This window comes from Lipophrys pholis (genome assembly GCF_963383615.2).
Source record: "Lipophrys pholis genome assembly, chromosome: 12".
NCBI classification, from domain to species: domain Eukaryota; kingdom Metazoa; phylum Chordata; class Actinopteri; order Blenniiformes; family Blenniidae; genus Lipophrys; species Lipophrys pholis.
Genome location: NC_137641.1, coordinates 12,109,172 through 12,130,276, shown reverse-complemented (window position 1 = coordinate 12,130,276; position 21,105 = coordinate 12,109,172). Strand labels below are relative to the sequence as shown.

The 21,105-nt window shown below is 39.4% G+C and overlaps 1 protein-coding gene across 1 annotated transcript in view; it reads right to left on the bottom strand.

Annotated features, from left to right (window-relative positions):
* The window catches only part of ank1b (ankyrin 1, erythrocytic b), a gene marked incomplete at both ends in the record, with an annotated part of 85,780 nt that overhangs the window by 32,875 nt on the left and 31,800 nt on the right, over positions 1-21,105 (bottom strand). The window contains 11 exons of the mRNA XM_080477709.1: positions 225-323; positions 932-1,030; positions 1,552-1,749; positions 2,214-2,312; positions 2,546-2,644; positions 2,811-2,909; positions 3,269-3,454; positions 4,936-5,034; positions 6,073-6,171; positions 6,453-6,551; positions 10,848-10,949. Coding sequence (XP_080333835.1) covers positions 225-323; positions 932-1,030; positions 1,552-1,749; positions 2,214-2,312; positions 2,546-2,644; positions 2,811-2,909; positions 3,269-3,454; positions 4,936-5,034; positions 6,073-6,171; positions 6,453-6,551; positions 10,848-10,949 — 1,278 coding nt within the window. The remainder of the gene's footprint in view (positions 1-224; positions 324-931; positions 1,031-1,551; positions 1,750-2,213; positions 2,313-2,545; positions 2,645-2,810; positions 2,910-3,268; positions 3,455-4,935; positions 5,035-6,072; positions 6,172-6,452; positions 6,552-10,847; positions 10,950-21,105) is intronic.

The following is a 21,105-nucleotide window of genomic DNA, read 5'->3' as shown; positions in this document are numbered from 1 at the left end:
ATCAACAACTTCACAATGCTTAACATTTGCTCATAAAGCACCTTAGTGCATATTAATGTCTGTTCAAATACAACTTTATGAGTGAAATCATCATTCTTATCTGTAAAGTAGCTGATCATATTGAGAATTATTTGTCAGATTGATATATTCAAAGTCTATGTGTGAATTAAAAAGTAGTTTGAAATCAAAATGAAAATAAACGAGTGAACAGGTTATGTTCTCACCACATTGGAAGCATTCGGTGAAGCCCCTCTTTGGAGCAGGTTCTTCACTATGTTCAGATGGCCCATGAATGATGCTACATGAAGAGGAGTGAGACCGGACTGGGCACACAAACACACAACAAAGGTCATCAACACTCAAAATAAATGCATCACAAATAAGCTGAGATGTTTGTGCTCATTAATTCCATGTGGCAGGACTATGTGGATTTGACTTTGTCAGTAAATTCTAATTACGGGATCAGATTTCAATGAACACTGAATAAAGTAATCAGACTGATCTGCAGGTTTATAAGCCCCGAACATTACATCCAAGTAGATCAATCCCACAATGCTTTGCATTGTGACATTAGCCACCTGTGGCCACTTTTACCTTCACCTTGAAGCCTGCCAGTATTGACAATGCATTTTTCAGCACGGCTGATCCACCGCACTGTTTTCTTTTTTGGTTTAGTTTGAAACTGCAGTGCTATGTGAACATTTCCTTTGCTCAAATTCTGATCACAAAGAGTAAATAATATTTTTAAGAGCAATGTCTGTCTCGTCAATTTTGAAACTTTCTATTTATGTTTCACCTTTGTCATTTTATTTACGAGTTACAAAACATTGCTCACTTTATGGATCTACCAAGGGTGAAAACATTTCCATCAGAGTGGATGATTGTTTGCGTTCAGACTTGAGTCCCCGTGGTCACATGGACATGGTCTCACCTCTGTGACAGCTTCTAAGGAAGCAGAGTGCTTGAGCAGCAGGTCCATTGACCGCATGTGGTTTTTCTTGCAAGCAATATGTAGAGGTGTGAAGCCATTCTGAAAAAAAATGAAAACAGGAAACAGTTCATGACGAGACAACACGTGTGGAATATTTTATAACTAGTCGATTCGATAGCAAAGGATGCAGCAGTATTCTCAAAGAAGAAATCGAGGAAAGGGGGGCAATGCTAATTGACTTGATCTGTTTTAACTTTCAGACACATCACACAGCATTCAAAATATTCAAATCACCGCTGCAGTTAGTGCCAAACACTTTTATCATCACTAAAGACATACTGCAAGACATTCAGTGGGTTTAAAAAGATCAGTTCAACTGTTCATTTATCTTCCACATTGCTCCATCCAACCTCAGGTCACTGGAGATTGGCGCTGACCTCAGCAGACTATGACTGAAAGCAGGTTGCACCCTGAACACGAAGCCAATCCATCACTGGCCAAACACAGATCAACACTGAACATCTCCACACACACCATGCATGTTTTTGAACAGTGGGGAAAACCCACGCACCACCCACTACACCGTCATGAGGTCTCAAAAGCAACAAGCTGTTTCTCACCAGAGCCCGTGCATTAGCTTTGGCTCCCTTGTCCAGCAGAACTTTGGCCATGCGGTGGTGACCACAGTGGGCTGCTACATGAAGAGGGGTTAAATGGTCCAGAGTGATATCATCGATCTCAGCATTGTATTGCAGTAGCTGCCTAACGCAGTCCATGTGATCCCCCTGAGCTGCCATGTGGATGGGGGACAGTCCGTTCTGGAGGGCAGAAATAACAATATCGAAAAGATGAAGTAGAAATAGAAGGCAGGCGTAAACGGAGAAACAATGGAGACATATTTCCTTCGGTTGCCAGTAAAGAGCCGTGCACGTATCAACCTGTAGGCAGCACAGAGTCAATAAGATTCAGTTTCAGAGTGCAGACTGAATTAAATCAACACACTATGCTAAAATTACTTGAGGATAATCTTGCAGCAATAAGTTCCGCTTGATATGCTTGTCCATAGCTGAGGAAGCTCAGATCGAGCAGCTAAGTCAATACAACAATGTGTCATTCAGAGTTCATCTTATTTCCCCGAGTTGCATCAAAATTACTTGCAAGTTGGTCATCTGCTATCATTCTCTGACTGACCAATATTTTTTAATAAAAATAACTCAAAGTCAAAATTAGGACATAAAAAGAATCCTGCATGGATTGCTGTGCTTTATCAAATTCGTCTTACCTTTGTTTTGGCCTGGATGGGAGCCCCGTGTTCTAGCAGGAGCTCAATAATGCGAACGTGACCATTCCTGGCTGCACAGTGGAGAGGAGTCAGCTCATCCTACCAAACAGACAAACCAAAGAGAGGAAGAGAGAAACCAACAGCATAATTGCAAAGGCTTTAAGCCAGATAAGACACAGAACGAGCAGGTCAGCTGGGAAATACACCAATCTGGTAAATATCGGGAGGGGATTAAGCATGCAAAAGCAGCACAATCCCAGAATGTCTTTGGTCTGAGACAGACCGTCACTCGAAGCAAACAAAGAGCAGAGTGACTCTACTGGCAAACTTACCTTTGTTTTGGCATCAATTTGTGCTCCTCTGTCCAGCAGTAGTCTGACCATCATCACATTGCCCCTCCTGGAGGCTATATGAAGGGGTGTGATGCCATTCTGGACAAGCAGGGGGCAACAAATAAGTGTAATCTGTAATTATTTCATCTCTCAAGTGTCCCTATCATAATTAAAGCGGAGCCATGAATATAAATCTTTTTGAAAATATCTTTCAAGATCTCTGATTTCTAATTCATTCAAACTACAATGTCTGAGATGAACTGACCTTGGGGGTGAAGTTTACATTGGCTCCTCTGTTCAGCAGCAGCTGAGCGACACTCATATTTTCATAGTGTGCTGCAATATGGAGAGGTGTGAAGCCAGTCTACAGAGAAAAACACACAACGGGGACACACAACGTCAGTAAGGACAATTAGAATCTATTTATATCACTGTTTAAAACAAGGTTACAAAGTGCGCGATAGAGATTTCACCACAGTTCTGAACATAAAGGAAAAGAGAAGAGGGATGAGCAGTCAGAACTGAATAATAGCATTACTACTTTCAGCGTTTATTCTTTTAGAAAAACACATTTTCCTTTGAACAACCATGTGCGTCAAGAAAACTGGATCACCTGAAACATGTACTTCATTAATTCATGACACTGTTGCTGTGTTCAATATATGTCTTTGCTGTATTGCCGTGATTCATTCAAACCAACAGCGTGTTTCTGACAGTGAGTACCTTGCTGAGTACGTCAGGGTTGGGGTCGTTCTGCAGGAGGACTGCAGCGGTGCGCGTGTCGTCGTTTCGCGCAGCGATGTGCAGTGCGGGGAGGCGGACCTTGCCTTTGGTGCCATAGTTGATGAGCAGAGCCACGACGTTCTCGTGACCCTGTTGGAGAGCCACTGCAAGGGGGGTGAAGCCATCCTGAGACACAAAAACAAGTTAATGTTGTGATATCTGTGGCAGGTAAAATACTAGATGAAAGCATGTTGCTAAACTCCCTTATTATACATGTTGTACATACTGAATTAAGCACGAGCGTCTATAGGTAATGTTAATGGTAAGAGCCTACTGTTTTGGTGTGTGCTCTCTTACAAAACAAGAAATCATGATTTTGAATAAAAATAATACCCCAACTATATCAAATAGCTAAGAGTCAATCAACTAAAACTTAATAAAATCCCAAAAATGTGCACTGAGACAGGTAGTTGTTAAGTGATTGAACGAGAATTGAACAATACAGGGACGGAAGAAATGGAGGGCTAATGGAGAAAGCGTGTGATATTACATCCTTTAAGTGGAAATAGAGGGAGTTGTAATTTTCTCCTGTCTGGTTATTCGCTCCCCAACTTCTGTGGAATTGTATTTGAAAATAATGTATGTGGATATATTAGTAGGTTAGAAAGTGTGTGTGTGTCTTTTCATTATCTCCGCCTCACACCTCTCAGCAGGGTGGATTTTGCTCTCCTGCCTCAACAGAGATTCCTTTATCGGTTTGAACTGCCCTCAGTGTGGACTGGCAGGCTCCTTTTTGTCAAGTTGGCAGCCTAGCAATTCAATGTAACAATATGTTTGAATTCAGAATAATACATTTCTACTTTGTATTATGAAGGCTGACTAAAGAGACACTGTTTAGACCAAAAGGCCTGACAACCGTGAGCATTTTGGTGGGATTCAAGGGAAAAAAAACTCTTGAGATACAGATGAATCTCTGACACAGCAAAATCAAGTAACCTAGAAAATGTCAGATGAAGTTTTTGTGTGTGCCTGTTGTTCGCGGGTGTTTTTTGTTTATCACCAACATCCCATCCACTTTGAATGGGAAATGTTTTGAGTTTTTTTTGCGGAAATGGTTTGCCGAATCATTAACAAAAGTCACATCACACTATTGCTGAATTTTCCACACATTTTGATGTACTTTATGTGTATATGCTTCCAACATTGAGAGCTCATTACACACCGATGAAAAATATCCATTTTTAAAGCGGCTGCCTAGGATTGTAATCTTTGCGTCTACACAGAATAAAAATCCAGATGATTGAGAGACTCGGCTGAGATATGGTAGAAGACTTTTACAGGTCTCTGCCGATGTGCACATATTTCATTATGCACGCATGTTAATACTCACAATCAAATCTGTGTATGAACACAATTCTGATACCGTATGCACATACAAATCTGTCCTCCAACAACTACGCATGCATTAAAAATCTTTGCATATCATTGCACACATAGAAAAGGCCGATGATAATCTAAACACCTTCAGAGTACTCAAACTCCGATAAATATATTTTTTTTAACATCGCTGATGTTTCAGAAAGGTAACTTGCCTTCAACAGTGCAGCGGGTCTTTGCAGTGTCAGACAATGTGAACAGTTTAACATTTTGTATGAAGAGACACGTACCTCAGTTGGCAGACTCTGATTGGCACCGTTCTCCAGCAGGAACTTCACCACTTCTAAATGATTCTCCTGTGCTGCCATGTATAGTGGGCTGAATCCTTTCTGTTGTGGCATAAACACATAATGTAAAGTTACGTCCACATTTGCCTTAACCAGGGGTGTTGGAAGATGAGCCCCACAGCTTGGAACTCATTCAACACGTTTTCTTTCTATCAAATAATGCTGGGAAAAGGCATAATCACCCTGACCCCTCAAACCATAGTTCTCATATTTACAAATAGTGACTTGAGAAACACAAACCCACGTCTTTCTTTACACCAGGGCAAAGGAGATTTTTGTGAAACACATCCCTGTTGGTACTGTAAGATGTAGAGTAGACAAATCTAAAAATCAATATCAGGAATCTAGAGTCATAGGAAAAAGTATTCTTATGGTCGTAGCAGAGTCTTGATGTCCCTGATATGAAGTCAGTCTGGAAATAGAAATCCTCAGGGAACCTAATGGGGCAAACAATATGCACATTCTTCTCTTAAGTAAAAGTACAGATACGTATAAGTATTGATTTAACCCAAATCAAGTAAAAGTATAAAAGTTTAGGCTCTGCAATGTAATTCGATTGAACATAACTCCTTTAATAACATTTCTAACAGTGTTTTTCTGACCTCCAGTCAGATGTCCTTAAACATCTCTTAAATAACACCCTTTGTGTCTTTGTGCAAAGTCCAAAGTCCAGGTAATAGATTTACCACACATTTCAAATTTAATACATCTGTATACATCATTTGGATCCTAACTAGCCATTAACAAGCTCTGTGAGCCAGGCTCATCCTGTGAATCCTTGAAAACCCCTGGTTTAGACTATTCTTTTTGAAAGCATAACTTCACTTTTAGAGTCTGTTGCCATTCACAATTGCAAAGTAGTGAATCGAAAAGAGACTCAGCCAATGAGAAAAAGAAATAATTACTGGAATTTCATCAGAAAGATGTACACACAGTTAATTATAAACTGTATGCACACAAGCAATGTATTTGTAGTAGAGGAACCAATTATCTCACACACACAATATGAAAGAAATCTCCCGCAAATTCATGTGCTATATACACAATATACGTTCTTGCTCACAGCCTGTGCAGACTCACATGTGACTGGGCATTAACGTTGGCGCCATAGTTGACGAGCTCAGCCACCACTTTCTCCTGCCCCGCCAGCGCTGCGATATGGAGAGCCGTGTTCCCTTTCTGGAGGTCACATGCAAAACCACAGAGAAGGTGTGAAAAGACAATTAAAATGAATGAGAAGACAATTATGGGAGCCTAATGGCCTAGATCTCTGCACTGAGAGCAGGACACTGAAATGTGTCCGGCGTCTTGTACTATTTAGGATAAGAAATGACGGAGGAAGTAGCACAGTAGCTCCTATCTACATCCCAGATGACATGGTTCACAGTGGGGAGCAACAACTAAACACAGTAGTGTTGCCACAAGCAAGGGAATTATTCATTGCAGAAATGACATGTTACCTTGGTCGTTGCTTCCAACTCGATGCCAGAATGTAAAAGCTCCAAGACCATTTTGACATGACCTTCTTTAGAGGCCAGGTGTAACCCGTTGAGTCCATTCTTCGGGACAAAATAGAGAAATTTAGTTAGACATAAGACAGAGTCATTCAAAAAATGAAATTAAAAAGTATAAGGTGTATTAGTGGGCAGGTTAGATCTGACAGATCACAAGACTCATACTTATTCAAAATATTTGGTAAATAATAGAAATCCATACACTGAACTCTTGCCTAAACAGAATAATATCTTAATTTAAGGGTTCAGTTTTATATTTAATAAATCAGCTTTTGTATTACTTTCAAAGAAAGGTTCTAGACAATAGGTCCCTTGCGTCTATTTTTTATTTTTTTTTGCAAATGTTTGTAAATGCTGCAATTCTTCTTATATGTGCTCATGAACCTGCTGGATATATACATGGTTGGCAATTTCTATTTAAACTAAAGTATCACTCATCAGTGTCTGCACAAGCATCCCAGCGGATGTTTTAGAGCTTTTAGGTTTGGCCAGGCGCAGAGATCTAAGCTTCTCCACGGCTGGTGCTCAGAAACCCCAGAAACACCGTGACATAGAGCAGAGAGGCTGCGAGCTTAATGTATTCATGTTGGGATAATGGCAACAAGAACGACCGCACATTCTGGCGGAATCCCAATCTCTACTAATCCAAACAGAAATATTCTGAAATGTAGAGGGTTGCTGGGTGCGTCCTTTTCCTGTACTACCAGTATCCTAAGCTCCTCTGCAGTCCTGACTTGTCAGCGCACAACAAAGCAAACTAATATGTACGTGACACCCTCAGTTGTCTCAGCACTGTGTGGGTGTCGGCCTCACAAACTGCTGCACCTGCAATGTTTCTGATGGCTGTCCTAATCGTATTTGTTTTCCTTTATCTTTTTAATAGTCCCCCCCCCCCCATTTAAATAAATGCTGCAACATTACAAACAATATTTAATTTCCTTGCAGGCTGAGGTGTAAGTAACTAGAAAGTGATCATGATGAATGATGATTATAATCACCCTGACATGGCAACCACCTTTGTCCTTGTTCTCTCCTTGGCTGTGATCATTAGTACTCTCTGCCTGAGGTATTGACATGAATTTATTAAAAATGATGTTATAGAGATTACAAGACGTCCAATTCATGACGAATCATATCGTAGTATAAAATATTGCACCCCTGTGTGGTCAATTCACTCCATGTTTCACAAGTACAAAACTACCTGACAGGTAAAGAGCATCAGAAAAGGAGTGTGATGCCTCTGTGGGCACTGCAACATATGCCAATGATCTCCAGCTGCACCGAACACCACCCATCTCGTTATTGTATCTCTAAAAATAACTGATAAACCAACAGCCACGGCATGAGGACTCCCATTCTGACACAATGAACAGCATGATGGGGCTGATGAGAAGAGAGAAGAAGAAAGAGTCGAGGGATAGATGGGTGGTTGGGTACACTGGGGTGGGGTGTGTGTCTGTGTGTGTGTGTGTGTGGGTGTGTGTGTTTGGGGGATTTATTGTCTGATTCTGTGTTTGTGGCTCAGATTACATATTGAATGAAAGTCCTAACTCCAATTTGCCTGCTGTAACCAATCCGACCAGCAGGAGGCTCAGGGATCTGCACTCTCCTCCAAAGCCTCTCATCATACTGCAGTGTCACTCAATTCAAATGGGTAGCACAGTGTCTGCGTGGGCATGCGTGAAGCGTGTATCAGGAGCAATTACACACACTGCTAGATTTAAAGTGTTGAGTTCTGTCGCGCAGACGAAACACGGCCAGACTCAAGTTTCCTTTTTTTAAAATTGAGGAAAGAAATGAACAACAGTGCATAACAACACCCTTTCTGCAAAACAGCAGCATTTGTGAATAGTATCCAATTATGTGTCCAGAATCGCTGAGGTGATACCGAGCAACAAGTCGGAGGTTGGTGGATGGGCATCTCAATGAAGAAAGGTAGAAAGAGAGAAAGAGAACGTGAGAGCATCACCAGCAGCCTGCAGCTTTGGAGCTATAGCACGGACAGGTTATTGCAACACAATCACATATAAAAATACCATCTCTGTCTTTGCCTCAAACCTGAATAAAAAGCCATCAATATCATCTCAGAGAAAAAAATGGTACAAATAAAGAAAAAGCAAGAAATGAATGGGAACCGAATCACATGAGGAAATAAAACTGTGGGTTTATAATGCAATTATAGTAGATCTTATCAGTGTCGATTCTTTGACTGCAATCTAAATGCACAGATATTAACTCCCTTAAATTGTAGTTGAATAAATGGCCTTTTTATTTCAGTATATATCTTGTATTGTTATCAGATCTGACCGCATCTTCTCTTTGTCTGTCAGTGGTACAAACACAGTTCGATGTGCTATAAGGTATAACCTCCTTTCTGGATTATATGTATCACTGCTTGTGCTAAATTAGTTTCACCACAAGAAGTTTCCATTCTAAATACTTAAATCCATGAGCTGAACACTTTGCTGCATGTCAGATACTAGTTGTCGGGTCAAAGCAAGATGTGTCCCTGTAGAAAGCCCCACAGCCATTCGCAGACACGACTCGGTCTACATATCGCAGCACTTGTGCATTTATACTTTACTTGAACACCTTCCTACTTTACTATCATCCCGAATAGGGCTGCCCTCTGTTGAAACTGTATGCTAATACACATATTTATAACTGAAGGGTAGAAATCGCCTGGATTTGTTGGGTTATGATGCAACAAGGTGTAAGGGAGCAGACTGCAGGGCTGCAGATCGAGGGCACGATAATCTAATATGCTTAATTATTTATATGCACCACTTTACACAATGATTAATAATAAGGGGATCTCGTGGTCATGAATATTTAATTTCATTATTGGTCCTTTATTTTACACCATTTGTGATTCTGCAAAGACACCTGCCTTCCATTGAAAATGACTGTGAAATTAGAGCAGAAGGTGCTTTTCAGTATTCCTCTCTGAACTCCGTACAGCCTGCACTTTGTATGAGGAATGAAAATAATTTTTCACTCAACACATTTTATAATCAGGACCTTATTTCCAAGGGAAAGCCCCTTTCTTGCTCACAGTGCAGTAACTATGACGTCCACATGGAATTTTCATAAAGAGGCAGAAGCTTTTGGCATTCATTTAAGAGCTTTTTAAGTCTTTACAAGTAATTGTATTAACAGGTACTCTTCATCTGTATGTTTTTGGGGGGAGAAAAAGGAAGCTAGTGATGAAGTGTGATGAATAATATTGTAATGCAAAGTGTTTATTATTATAATGAGTGACATTCCACATTCTTAAACCTTGACAACAAGATGTTAATTATTTCTTGGTTTGCTGTCCATATACTTACACTGTGTAGTAATTCATTCATTCTATTTGTAGAACGAAATCTAATTCATTCATTGTTTTAGTTCAGTGATTAAACTGTGGTACTAGGATCAAATCCGGACGTGCACAGTGGTGCAGTGATTAAAACCTGGCTTTGCAGCAAAAATATAATCAGTTTGATTATGGGTGTTGCGGTCTTTCTGTATAGAGCATGTATGTTCCTCTACATGTACTCTAGTTTCCTTCAGCAGTCAGATATTTGCATGAGGTTAATTGAAGTCTCAAAACTGATTTAGACCACAGTTTGAAATCTGCTTTTTTTTCTCTCCTCTACTCACCACTCATGGTCTCTCTCTTTCCCCAAGCTTTAAAGAAATTTCGTTGTACTTGTTGCAATGACAATAAAGTCATTCTGATTCTGATTTAGTACCATGTCATCAACATTGTTACTTCTCGATTAATGACCAACATTTAAATATTTTGATATTCAAACATTGGCAATAAGTTATTCTTATAACAGAAAAAAAAGCTCTATTTATACATTTGACTAGAAATTTCATTGCCATTGTGTTATATTTATATTTTATTGTTTGTCTGGGAAATGTGTTTTGAAAGTGGATATTTTATCCAGATCAATTTCATCGACTCCTCCGATCTTATCAATGCCATTAAAAACTGTTACAAAATAAGATATAAAAATTTTTTTTTGGGATGAGTCTTCTTATTGTTACTTGAACAGCACTCTCTCCAACTCTGACTGAACCATTGTGTGACAAAAATAGAACATATCAGGGCTTGTTTGATTTACTGTTGTGCTGATGCAGGTGGTTTTGTGCCGGCTGTTATTTTGGGCTCCGTGAACACTAAACAACCATTGTAATTGATTTTGATATGAGCCACTCTGTAATTTTGTGTTTTGTTAATTGGAGTCTGTGGGTGTTTTTTTTTTTTTCTTTCTTTCTTTCTTTTTATTAACCCCCAAAGTCACATACAAACACACAGGCACGAACAGCAGCTGTGTGAAACCCTCTCACCTGATTGGCTGTGTTGATGTCGATCCCATTCTTGATGTGATCCAGAGCTTTGTCCAGGTTCCCTGAACGAGCCGCGCGCAAGAAGCTGGTGGCTGTGTCCGCCTGAAATCAATAAAAGCAAGACGGAACTTTGAGAAGGAAGCAAATATTTAAACAATTCAGGGCTCTTTATTAAGCATATTTCAGAACATTAATGTAGTTCAGGTGAAAAAATAAAAGAAACATTCAGTACTGTCCTTGTTCACTACCAAGGTTACCAGCTTCATATACCTTTTGCTCCAGCATAAATAGACCTAAAATATGCAATAATGCTATAATTAGACACTATTACTCATCAAACATGATCCATAAGTCAATATTAGGTTGTAGTCACAGTCAAAATCCCAGTCAGATTACATATCTAAATTCAACATAATGAAATCACACCACGTTTAGGTAAGTCACAAGGCAACATGTGGGAAATATGATACGTTTACTCGTTCTCATTCCCCCAGTAAGAGGCTTAAAATGTCAGACTGCTTACAGTCAAGTTTGGCCCACACTTGCATCTTGGCAGACATTCACAGCACACTCTGCCACGAGCTTCGCTGTCTGCCTGTCTGATCTCCGGCAGGAAAAAGCTCCTGCGGTTTGTGTCTCGGTGAGTGTCAGCATTTGTACGCCCACCTCTGAATTCATTCATCAGCCGATAGTGTAATACAGCTGACCCGCACAATGAGATGTTTCCGACGCCCTGAGGAGGAGATGCTGCGTGGTCGTGCTGGACTCTCTGACCCTCTCTCCACCCCATCGCCAGAAAAATTACACATCACTTTGAACTGTTACTGCAAAGTGCTTTAATTATGCTGCATTGCTGAAAGATGCGCCTGCCCTTTTCCACTGAATAACATTGTTTTTCTTTTCTCCTCTATTCTCACAAATCATATGTGAGAAGATTGTTCTGTATTATTTTTGAGCCATGTGGAGCATTAGATTTCATCCAACAAACAAAACAGGTCTGGGGCTCTTTAGCTTCTGGATTGGCAGGGCAGTGTGACACATATTGAATGCTTTTTCTTTTTTGCGAAATACGTTGATATAGAAAACCTTTTAGTTTCAGAAAACTATTGCATTTATGTGTCAACATTCTAGAAACGTCCGTTTACATGGAAACGGCAGAAACGCTGTGGCTTCTTTTTTGTAATGCAACGACACATACGCGCAGAGAACAATAGGCTATAAACATTAACAACGGCGAGTATAGACAGAGTGACTCTAAACTATAAAACAATAATGTCCCAGAAGAATATGGACTGGAAATCATGCCACTGTTGTTATTGTCGATCGACTCGCGTATGTGGCGCGCATGCGCAGTAGCGGCGTTTCCCTCTGGGGGGAGACAAGAGTTGGAGCATTCTCAAAAGGTTCCACCTTGGGAGCGGTTCTCAAAAGGGTGCTTTTTCAGTGTCTCTGAGCACTATTGTCATTGAAAGGAATAACCAAAATGCAAGGAAAGTTTTACATTTTCACTTGAGAATGTTGTCGTGTAAATAGAGCCTTAGGTGGCTGTTTTTACTCCCTTAAAGTTACAATTTTTTTTAATTTTATATAAGAGCATCAAGAAACAAGACATTATGGTCTTAATTTAGCATCAACCTACATCTGATACAGAACACAGCAAATTAATGCCCGACAGTGTTTTTATATGTCTCCGTGATGACTCTGCATTGTGCGGTAGGTAACCAGCCAGCCACAGCCTCTTTAGTGTTGTGTATAAAGCAGCTGGTCTGTCTAGTCCAGTCAGAAAAACAACAGACTGATTGAGTAAGCAGTGGATGAAGTTGTTAGTAATTACTGAATAAAATTTGGGGGTTCAGTACTGCCACATAATGGGCAAAAGTGGCATTACCTTAATATCCAATCCTTCACCGTTTAACCCAGCTCAGATATACACTTGTGGCCGTAGGCCTGGTTGACTGGCATTTTGAAAACCACTGTTGAGCAGATATTACACAAATATATTTGGCATCCTCTTCAGTAGCTTTTGATTTGTTTCCCTCCTTTTTTATCCATCATCTTAGTTCCTGACACAGTGTCTGAATAGTAGTACCATCTATTCAGCATCTCTTGTCTTTGCTTTGAACATGAGAGCCAGACTTTACTCTCCATAACAACAGGACTTCAAACAGCCGATGTCAGTGGCATGAGCCTCTCCACTTAATCCAGTATGTTGCTTCTGTGAATATTGAAGGTGTCTCTCACATTGTCTCCTAAGAATTTTTCATATTTAGGAAACGGGTGATGACTAAGAAAAAGTTACAATATGGCACAGCTAGTATACATGTTTACACTCTGTGGATAGTTGAGGTTTGTATTAGTAACACTGCCGTGTTAGAAAGTGTTCTGCTGATTATATCCATTTTGTGATGTGTGTTGTTTTTTTGTTTTTTAATTTTTAGAAAGAAATGCAATTTCAAATTTCACAGCTAAACACCTTTGATGTTGTTCTTTGCGCGGTGGTGTGTTATTTACAGCTCACAGTCTGCACCTGCATCCCTCTCCTTCCTCCCCATGGCGCCACAACTCAGCCTCATGAACCAGTTTTCCTTGTGCATTCATCATCTGCACTGTGTGTGTGTGTGTGTGTGTGTGTGTGTGTATATAATATACACTGTGTGCACTTTTTCTAAGGTAAGGCAATTGAGGGTCTTGTCCTTATACTAGCATATTTTTTAAAAAGTTCAATAAAGTTCAATGTACTGTCTCTTGAGGTAGTGAAAACAAAGCTGTATGTGTGTGTGTGTTTATTTGTATGTGTAGCAGAGTGTATTCAGCAGAAAATTTTAAAATCTTGCTTCACCATGCAGCTGAACCTCATCCTGTAACACTTTGCTTTCTTGGTCGGGATTAAATTCATTTTTCTTTTCCTTTTTTTCTTAACTGCTCCAGCCACCTTTTCACTTTCTGGTCGTGTGCTTTATTTGCAATCATCCTGTCAGTTCCAGCATATAATCAGATTACTCAAAGCCCTTGCTTTGCAGTACTGGACAAATACCCCCTGCCTTTAACCTACCTGAGCCTAAATCTGATTTTCCCTCTTCTGCTGCTTCCTTCCATCTGTTTTAGAGGCTAATGTGATGTCTTTGTCATAATTTTTAAGTTGTATTTGCTTCCATTTGACTAAAATGAGTTTTGTCACTAAGTACAAAGTGAATCCACATAGAGAGAAATGGCACCTCAAGTGACGTCATCTAACACCCCCCCCCACACACACACACACACACACAAAAACCCACATCCATTGATACTCATTACTAAACTAATGAAGCGTGACAGTGTAACTGGGGATAAATTAAATGTATGGTGGTGTAAGTTATAGATGTGAAATATTTGTGAGCCAAACAGTGTTTTATAGCACAGGCCTTATTCATGGTCCTTTCATGAGTAATCAAGAACTTTATAATGACTCATTCAATAGGAGAATAAAGGAACAATATGTACATGAAGATCATTAGAATACACACAGGAGACAATAAAAAAAAAATCAAAGCAGAAGCGTTTTTTATAGATACGAAAGAGCAAAAAAAAAAAAGAGGCAAAAAAACACTGATCTGTCAAAAATAAGAGGCACACTCTACAAATCTAAACCACAACAAAGATCAGAAGTTAAAGGTCACAGCACGACAGCTTTCCAGAGCACAGTAACAACACGCACAAGAAGAGAGTCACGAAAACCACACAGACGCCACAGAGCACAAACAGTCAAACCAGCTTTCCTAACTCTCGACAAAGTTCTAAAGTCTAACTTTTATCAATGAAGAAAATCTATCTGGCAGCTCATTCACTTTATTTGATAAACGAAAAATATTCAGCAGTTCCCGACATATCATGTGTGTGGAATTATTCAACAGTCATGTAAGACAAGTGGACATATTTGCAGCCTCACTGCAGCTGATGGCCAAACACAAACAAAGCACGGAGGAAACAAAAGTGTACACAACGTCGACTGCAAGCATTATGTTTACTGAGTTGGTAAAGAGACATGATTCTAACTTCTGGTCTGAAGCTCTCAGAGGCCAACATACTGACCTGATGGAGAAGTCAGCGCTGAACCACATGAGCCTAAAAAAACAACACACAGTGGGGCCCAGAAAAAAAACACCAACACAAGACCAGACGGTTAATGGCAGAGACAGACAGATAAAGCAGCATGTTGTTTCATAACATGATTCTGGAAATGGTAGTGACACAGATGCAACAGGTGACTCGGGGCTTCCCAGCGTCTAAACATGTATACCGGAATTTTCAAGAAACAATCTAAATCGTGACACAATAAAAGCATAACCACACGCCAAGTGGCTAACGAAGTGCATCTCTTAACACTAAGACTTGGTGCAAAACATTTAAAAGTTATTGAAAGATGAAAAAAAATATCCAATTCCATTTTAACCAAAGGCAAGTCAGACATCACGGTGAGAAACAAAGACACATGACTCACACGTTTTTGTCTTTTTTAAAGTTACGCAACCAACACTGGAGAAAAGATTTACAGATTTGCGTGAGACCCAGTTAAGGATTTTGTGTGAATCTGCGAATATTCTCAGGATCTTACAATCTTTTACTTTTCCATGTCCCTCCAGGGCTACCATACAAAGCAGGCAAGTCGAGTATCTGCTTTTGTCCTACATTCACACTTCAACAACACATTTCTTTTATATTTTGTTATAAAAATTTAAGAAAACAAAAAAAGGAAAAAAATCTCGTTATGCTTTTTATTTTATTTTGTGCTGTAGTATAAACATAGGTGTAAGTAGCATTGTTTTATAATAATATGGACATTTAATTACGTATACTGATGCTGTTTAATGACACCTTTAATAATAAACACTTTCTGCAAGTGAGACACCCAATAACAATAAAAACACATTAAGACGACTAAGCAGATTTTATCAATCCACATCTTTTTTCATATGACACATGATATATTCATGAGAAATAAAAATAAACCTAAACAAAGTCCCACAATTAGCAGTTGTAAGCCCAAACATACTATTAGGTGCAATTGTGACCTGCTTACATGCTCCAGTCTTGTTGTATCTCTAAAGAAGAAGTTGCTTTAATGTTGTGCTACATGCCTCATTTCTGCTGAATAATTAATGTGGTAGACTGACAGCAATTCATCTGAGGATGTCTTTTCCCCTTTACAATTCCATCTGTGTGCTTGTGTGCAACCCGCAGAAAATGAGACGTGATTTCCTGTTTTTCCCAGCGACACGTAGCCTTGCATATGCTGTGACACAAGGAGATTAGTTCTTCTAACATGTAGATGTGACAAAAGGCTTAGGATATTACTACAGAGGCAAACAAAAAAAAAAAAGAAGCTGCACACACAACACAAATATGCACACTCACACAAATACAAACACACATGCTGGGAAACACACAGTCTGTCACAACTGACAGAAACAAGATGAGTAACACCTCATTTAAAAAAAAAAAAAAAAAGATTGGCAAAAAAAAAAACCATACGACTCATGCCGGAGAGAGGTTGATTGTAACAAAATACAGTCTGCTACAGAAGCTGTTAATCGCTTCAATTAAACATCTCTGCATTAAGCACTACAGTTTCTTTTCCTACAATAACTTTCTGTGTCTATAGGTAATCAAGACCTGTGTGAGTGAGAATACGTGCTCAGCCATGAATATCCCGAAGCTTTCCAAGAAGGATTAGATGAGTTTCTTAACTGCGGGCCTTCTCTGACAGGAGTCCTTGGTAGCACATTGGATATGTGTACTTATTGTGGCGACAGCTCATGTCACTTCTGATTTTGAAATGAGGCTTCATGTTACTTGAAGATAATACTTCATCCTACAGTTCAACATGCATCTAATTCAGTAGGCGCATGTTGAAATACTGTGCAGTGAGATCTTTTGGAAAATAATAAATTGGCAGAAATAGACCAGCTTTCTATGCTTGGATGACGGTGCTTGGTACAATATGATTGGTGCATTAAGGAATCACAGTAGATCTCTACAGAATGATAGCAAACTTGTATTGCAAACATACATCGCAGGGCCTGTTTATCCACAAATATTCAGATATTTCACAGTTCTGCAGTCAGTTCAATCTGCCATAAACGTGATTAGTCTCTGTTTATACTGCAAGAATACACAGTAGATTACTGTGACTGACTGGGTCAGCAGTACTCACCAGTTAAAAAGAACACAAGGAAGAGTGTAAAAGATGACAGCGCAGTAACAAGCATGAATGTCTCCATGCTGGCCGAAAAGCTTAAGGCTGGGCCTCAAAGATTGCTTTAACACCCATTCAACTGGTAGATTTTTGCTGGATGATTTGGGTCTATGGTGAACTCCCATGACAAATAATTTGTGAGGGATACCAAAAATCATCTGGACTGTGGGATTCTTCAGCATACTCACTCACTCCTTAACTTGAGGTAGTATGTACAGTACATGCAGATCCACTGGATGGTTTGGATGCATTACGAACTGCAACACCAATATTTTTTTTACTGATTGCAGCTGGTACTTTCCTGCTTTAGTTGTTGGCTCTCATTTAGATTGATTTTCATGACCTTTCCAAAACCATAAAGAACAGCAGTTTTCTAAATGGGGTAGCTTTCCCTGGGGGGGGGGCTTTTTCCCAGCACGGTTTTTGAATAATTAAGTTTCAGGTAAACTGTTGAACAGTTCTGATGGTTGAAGACTACAAATAAAGAATTGTCAGATATTTAAAGTTTTATTGTCAAAGTACACTTTGAAAATTGTTTGAAAAAGGAATTATCACATGAAACACAATACACCTGTTTTTAATATAACAAATGTTGCAATAGCTTTCGTCTAAGGGGACTAAGATGTAAACATGGAGATAATTTTGACTATTAATAGTGAGGACTTTCAAAATATTCTAATGAAGGGGATTGAATAGAAGGAAGAAAAAAAATTTGCTAAAGATAATCAAGTATGTTAAAGCATAAGGTATCACAGTATTCAAAGAGCTCGAGAACTGAGAAAAGAGATCCAAACCCATGATATATTAGCTGAGACAGCACATTCTGAGTCTACTGGGATGAATGCTTGTAGACAGTAAAGCACTTACTAGATGGAGTTGAGGAAAAAGAATAAGGGCTCTTTGTCACTGTGAGCATAAAAAAACCTAACTCATTCACATAATGAAAAAAATACATATGAAGACAAATTACCTCTGAGCACGCGCACCAAAACTAAAAATAGCTGCATTGATGCCACAGTATGTTAGCGTTGGCACCAACAGGGAGGGAGATGGATCACAGTAATGAACCCTCATGGGTTTAAAACAAAGACCCACTTTCACCACAGAAGACTGAATCTCATGCAAGCACACACACGCACGCACGCACGCACGCACGCACGCACGCACGCACGCACGCACGCACGCACGCACGCACGCACGCACGCACACACGCACACACACACACACACACACACACACACACAGATGGATTTATACACAAAGCATATATGATTTGTTTAAGGCTATGATAGCAGGACCTTGTTGTTGACTACAGTAACCAAAGTCAGAAGCTCTAAAAATTTTTTTAAAATACACATATATATATATGCACATGGGGTGGGTGGGTGTGTGTGTGTGTGTGTGTGTGTGTGTGTGTGTGTGTGTGTGTGTGTGTGTGTGTGTGTGTGTGTGTGTGTGTGTGTGTGTGTGTGTGTGTGTGTGTGAGAGTGTTAACTGATTCGTGATAGATATTGCATAACAACACAACATTGTGCCCAAAAAGTGTTTATCTCAATATCAGTAGTTGCTCTTCTGAGAAATCAACCCCGAACATTGGTTATGATGCAAAGTGTTAATGAGTTCCTCACCACACATCAAAAAAGGAACCTTCGCAGCAGCCAGAATCTCTGGTGAGAGCCGTAACGTGACACACATGGGCACAATTAATAACCAGCCACCTAATTTATCACTTACAACATTACTGGCACTATTTTTCCTTTCCCACACAGCTCTTAAAAATCGTCTCTAATTCTCTCATCACAAGGCTGCAAGTGTAAAGTGTCGTCGTCGCCACAAAGAGCCAAGAGCACCAGAAAATTGCTGATCAGCATAATGTTGTTACCAAATGTGACGTAACTGACAGGGGCTTTAGTCTTAGAGTCACAATATTGTCTTTTCTATTCCTTCCCTGTCTCTGCCTGCATAAATTTGTATATTAATTAAAAACAAAATGAAGTCAACTTAATCTTATTTGTAACGATTTAACCAATCAGAGCTAGTGTATGATTGCAACCTCCTGATAAGTGTTTTCTGAAAAATTAAACACTTCATTATGTGGATGACTACAGTCAACCTCATGTGGAATCCAATCATATATATGGGTTATAATACAAGAAAAAAACTGTGTAATGTGGAATCAAACACAATCCATATGAAACCAGGGAGGAAGGTGGGATATGTAGTTGAACCAACATACAGTATACACTGTGGTTATACTCAGGGGTCCTTGTGATTTTCTTTTCTTTTCCAGTTAACACTTGAAAAGATAACCAATAAAACTCATCATCACCTTTATGCAGATGACACATAACTGTATTTATCTGTCGCTCCATCTGCACTCAGTCTCCTGTTAGAATATGTCTTCATTGTCAAACAGTTACAAGTGAAAATGTTTTCAAATGAAAAGAAAATAGACAATCGAATAATACGTTATTGATTCGAACAGATTTTTGTGAAACACAAGTTTTGTTCCAGAAAATGGGTTGAAAAACTTCAATGTGACTATTGATTCCTACTGAGTTTTACCTCATGTATTAACAGTGTTGTTTAGCTTTCTTGATATGCTGGCATACAAAGGCATTTCCTGTCTTTAAAGGATGCTGAAATGATACTTCTTTGTACATTGCTACCTATTTTAATGAACTTTATATTCGCTTCTCCACAAAGTTCATTGATAGGCTGTAGCCAGTAAAAGATGCTGTAGCTACAGTCACCACAAAATCAAGAAAGAAAGGTGTTGCAGTATATTGAAAATAAAAGGGTTTAATTGTGAATAATCTAAAATCCCATTGGATATCAATTTAAGAGCATGCGTTAGCCTGGGAAGGTGAAGTGCCAGCCCAGACAATAAAAATGAGTAGAGTCCTGCAGCCTCTACGGGATAACAGTTGATTCAGTATTGATGGATGGGTGGAAGTGATGGACGGACAGATAGATGGATCGTGCAACATGAAACAGGTTTTAATGCAAACTAACACAGGCCTGCATCTGCTTGCACATTAAATTATTGCCCGGCTAAATGTGTGTAAAAGTCTGCACGTGCAATTCATTGTCATCTAATCTGATTGTCACAAACACATTTCGATAAAAATTCTCATTAAATTTCCATTTCAAAAGAAACGGCCACTCAAGAAAGCCACATCTCTTCTTTTCATTGTTTATTATTATTTTTGAAGCTCTAAGCTGCAAAAAGAAAGACCGTTTGCTTTTGACATAAAGCGGACAAATACTGGAACATCAGATTACTTCACTTGCAAGTAAATTATCTTGCACAAAGCTTACTAATGAGAAATATTCATGAACATGTTTGAAATAAGCAATTGTCGCTTACTCCAAATGCTCATTATAATTCAGCAGGAATGCAATGCAGGCTTCACGGTCACATTCCCAACAAACAGCACTGGGATATATTATTGTAAAATGAAGAACACCAAAGTCTAAGAGTAAACCTAACATAGGTCTATTTGCCTCGCAACTTCATGTCCACAAAGAGGCCGCCTATGGGAAGCTTTGCTCCATTTCTCCTAAGAAAGAATCAGCTCACTCCTACAGTGCATAGTAGATTAAATGATTTGCTGGGATGAAAATGTTTTGCGGCGTCTAATATTATTCTTTCTCACTGGGATGATGTGACAGATCAAAACGAGGATCTTCCTGTTGTCTCCTACATCGCTGTGCTAAAACAGAGCCTCTGAAATATTTATAGCATCAGTCCGGCCTCTGCTTCTGCAAAGCATTGCAATCATAGCGTTTCTTCTTTTCAAATCAATATATACAAATACAGTACAGTTGTGTGTAACTGCATAGGTATGCCCATGTACTGTGCATTGACACTGGACAGCATGGGCAGCAGAATACGAATGGTGAAAATGGAAACAATGGAGACAAAGGGAGAAACAGGCCCTAACTGCATGTATACAGACGTTCTGTCCATGTGTATGCCATTAATAATACATGCCTCGCCTGCTGTGGCGATTGTGAGTCAGG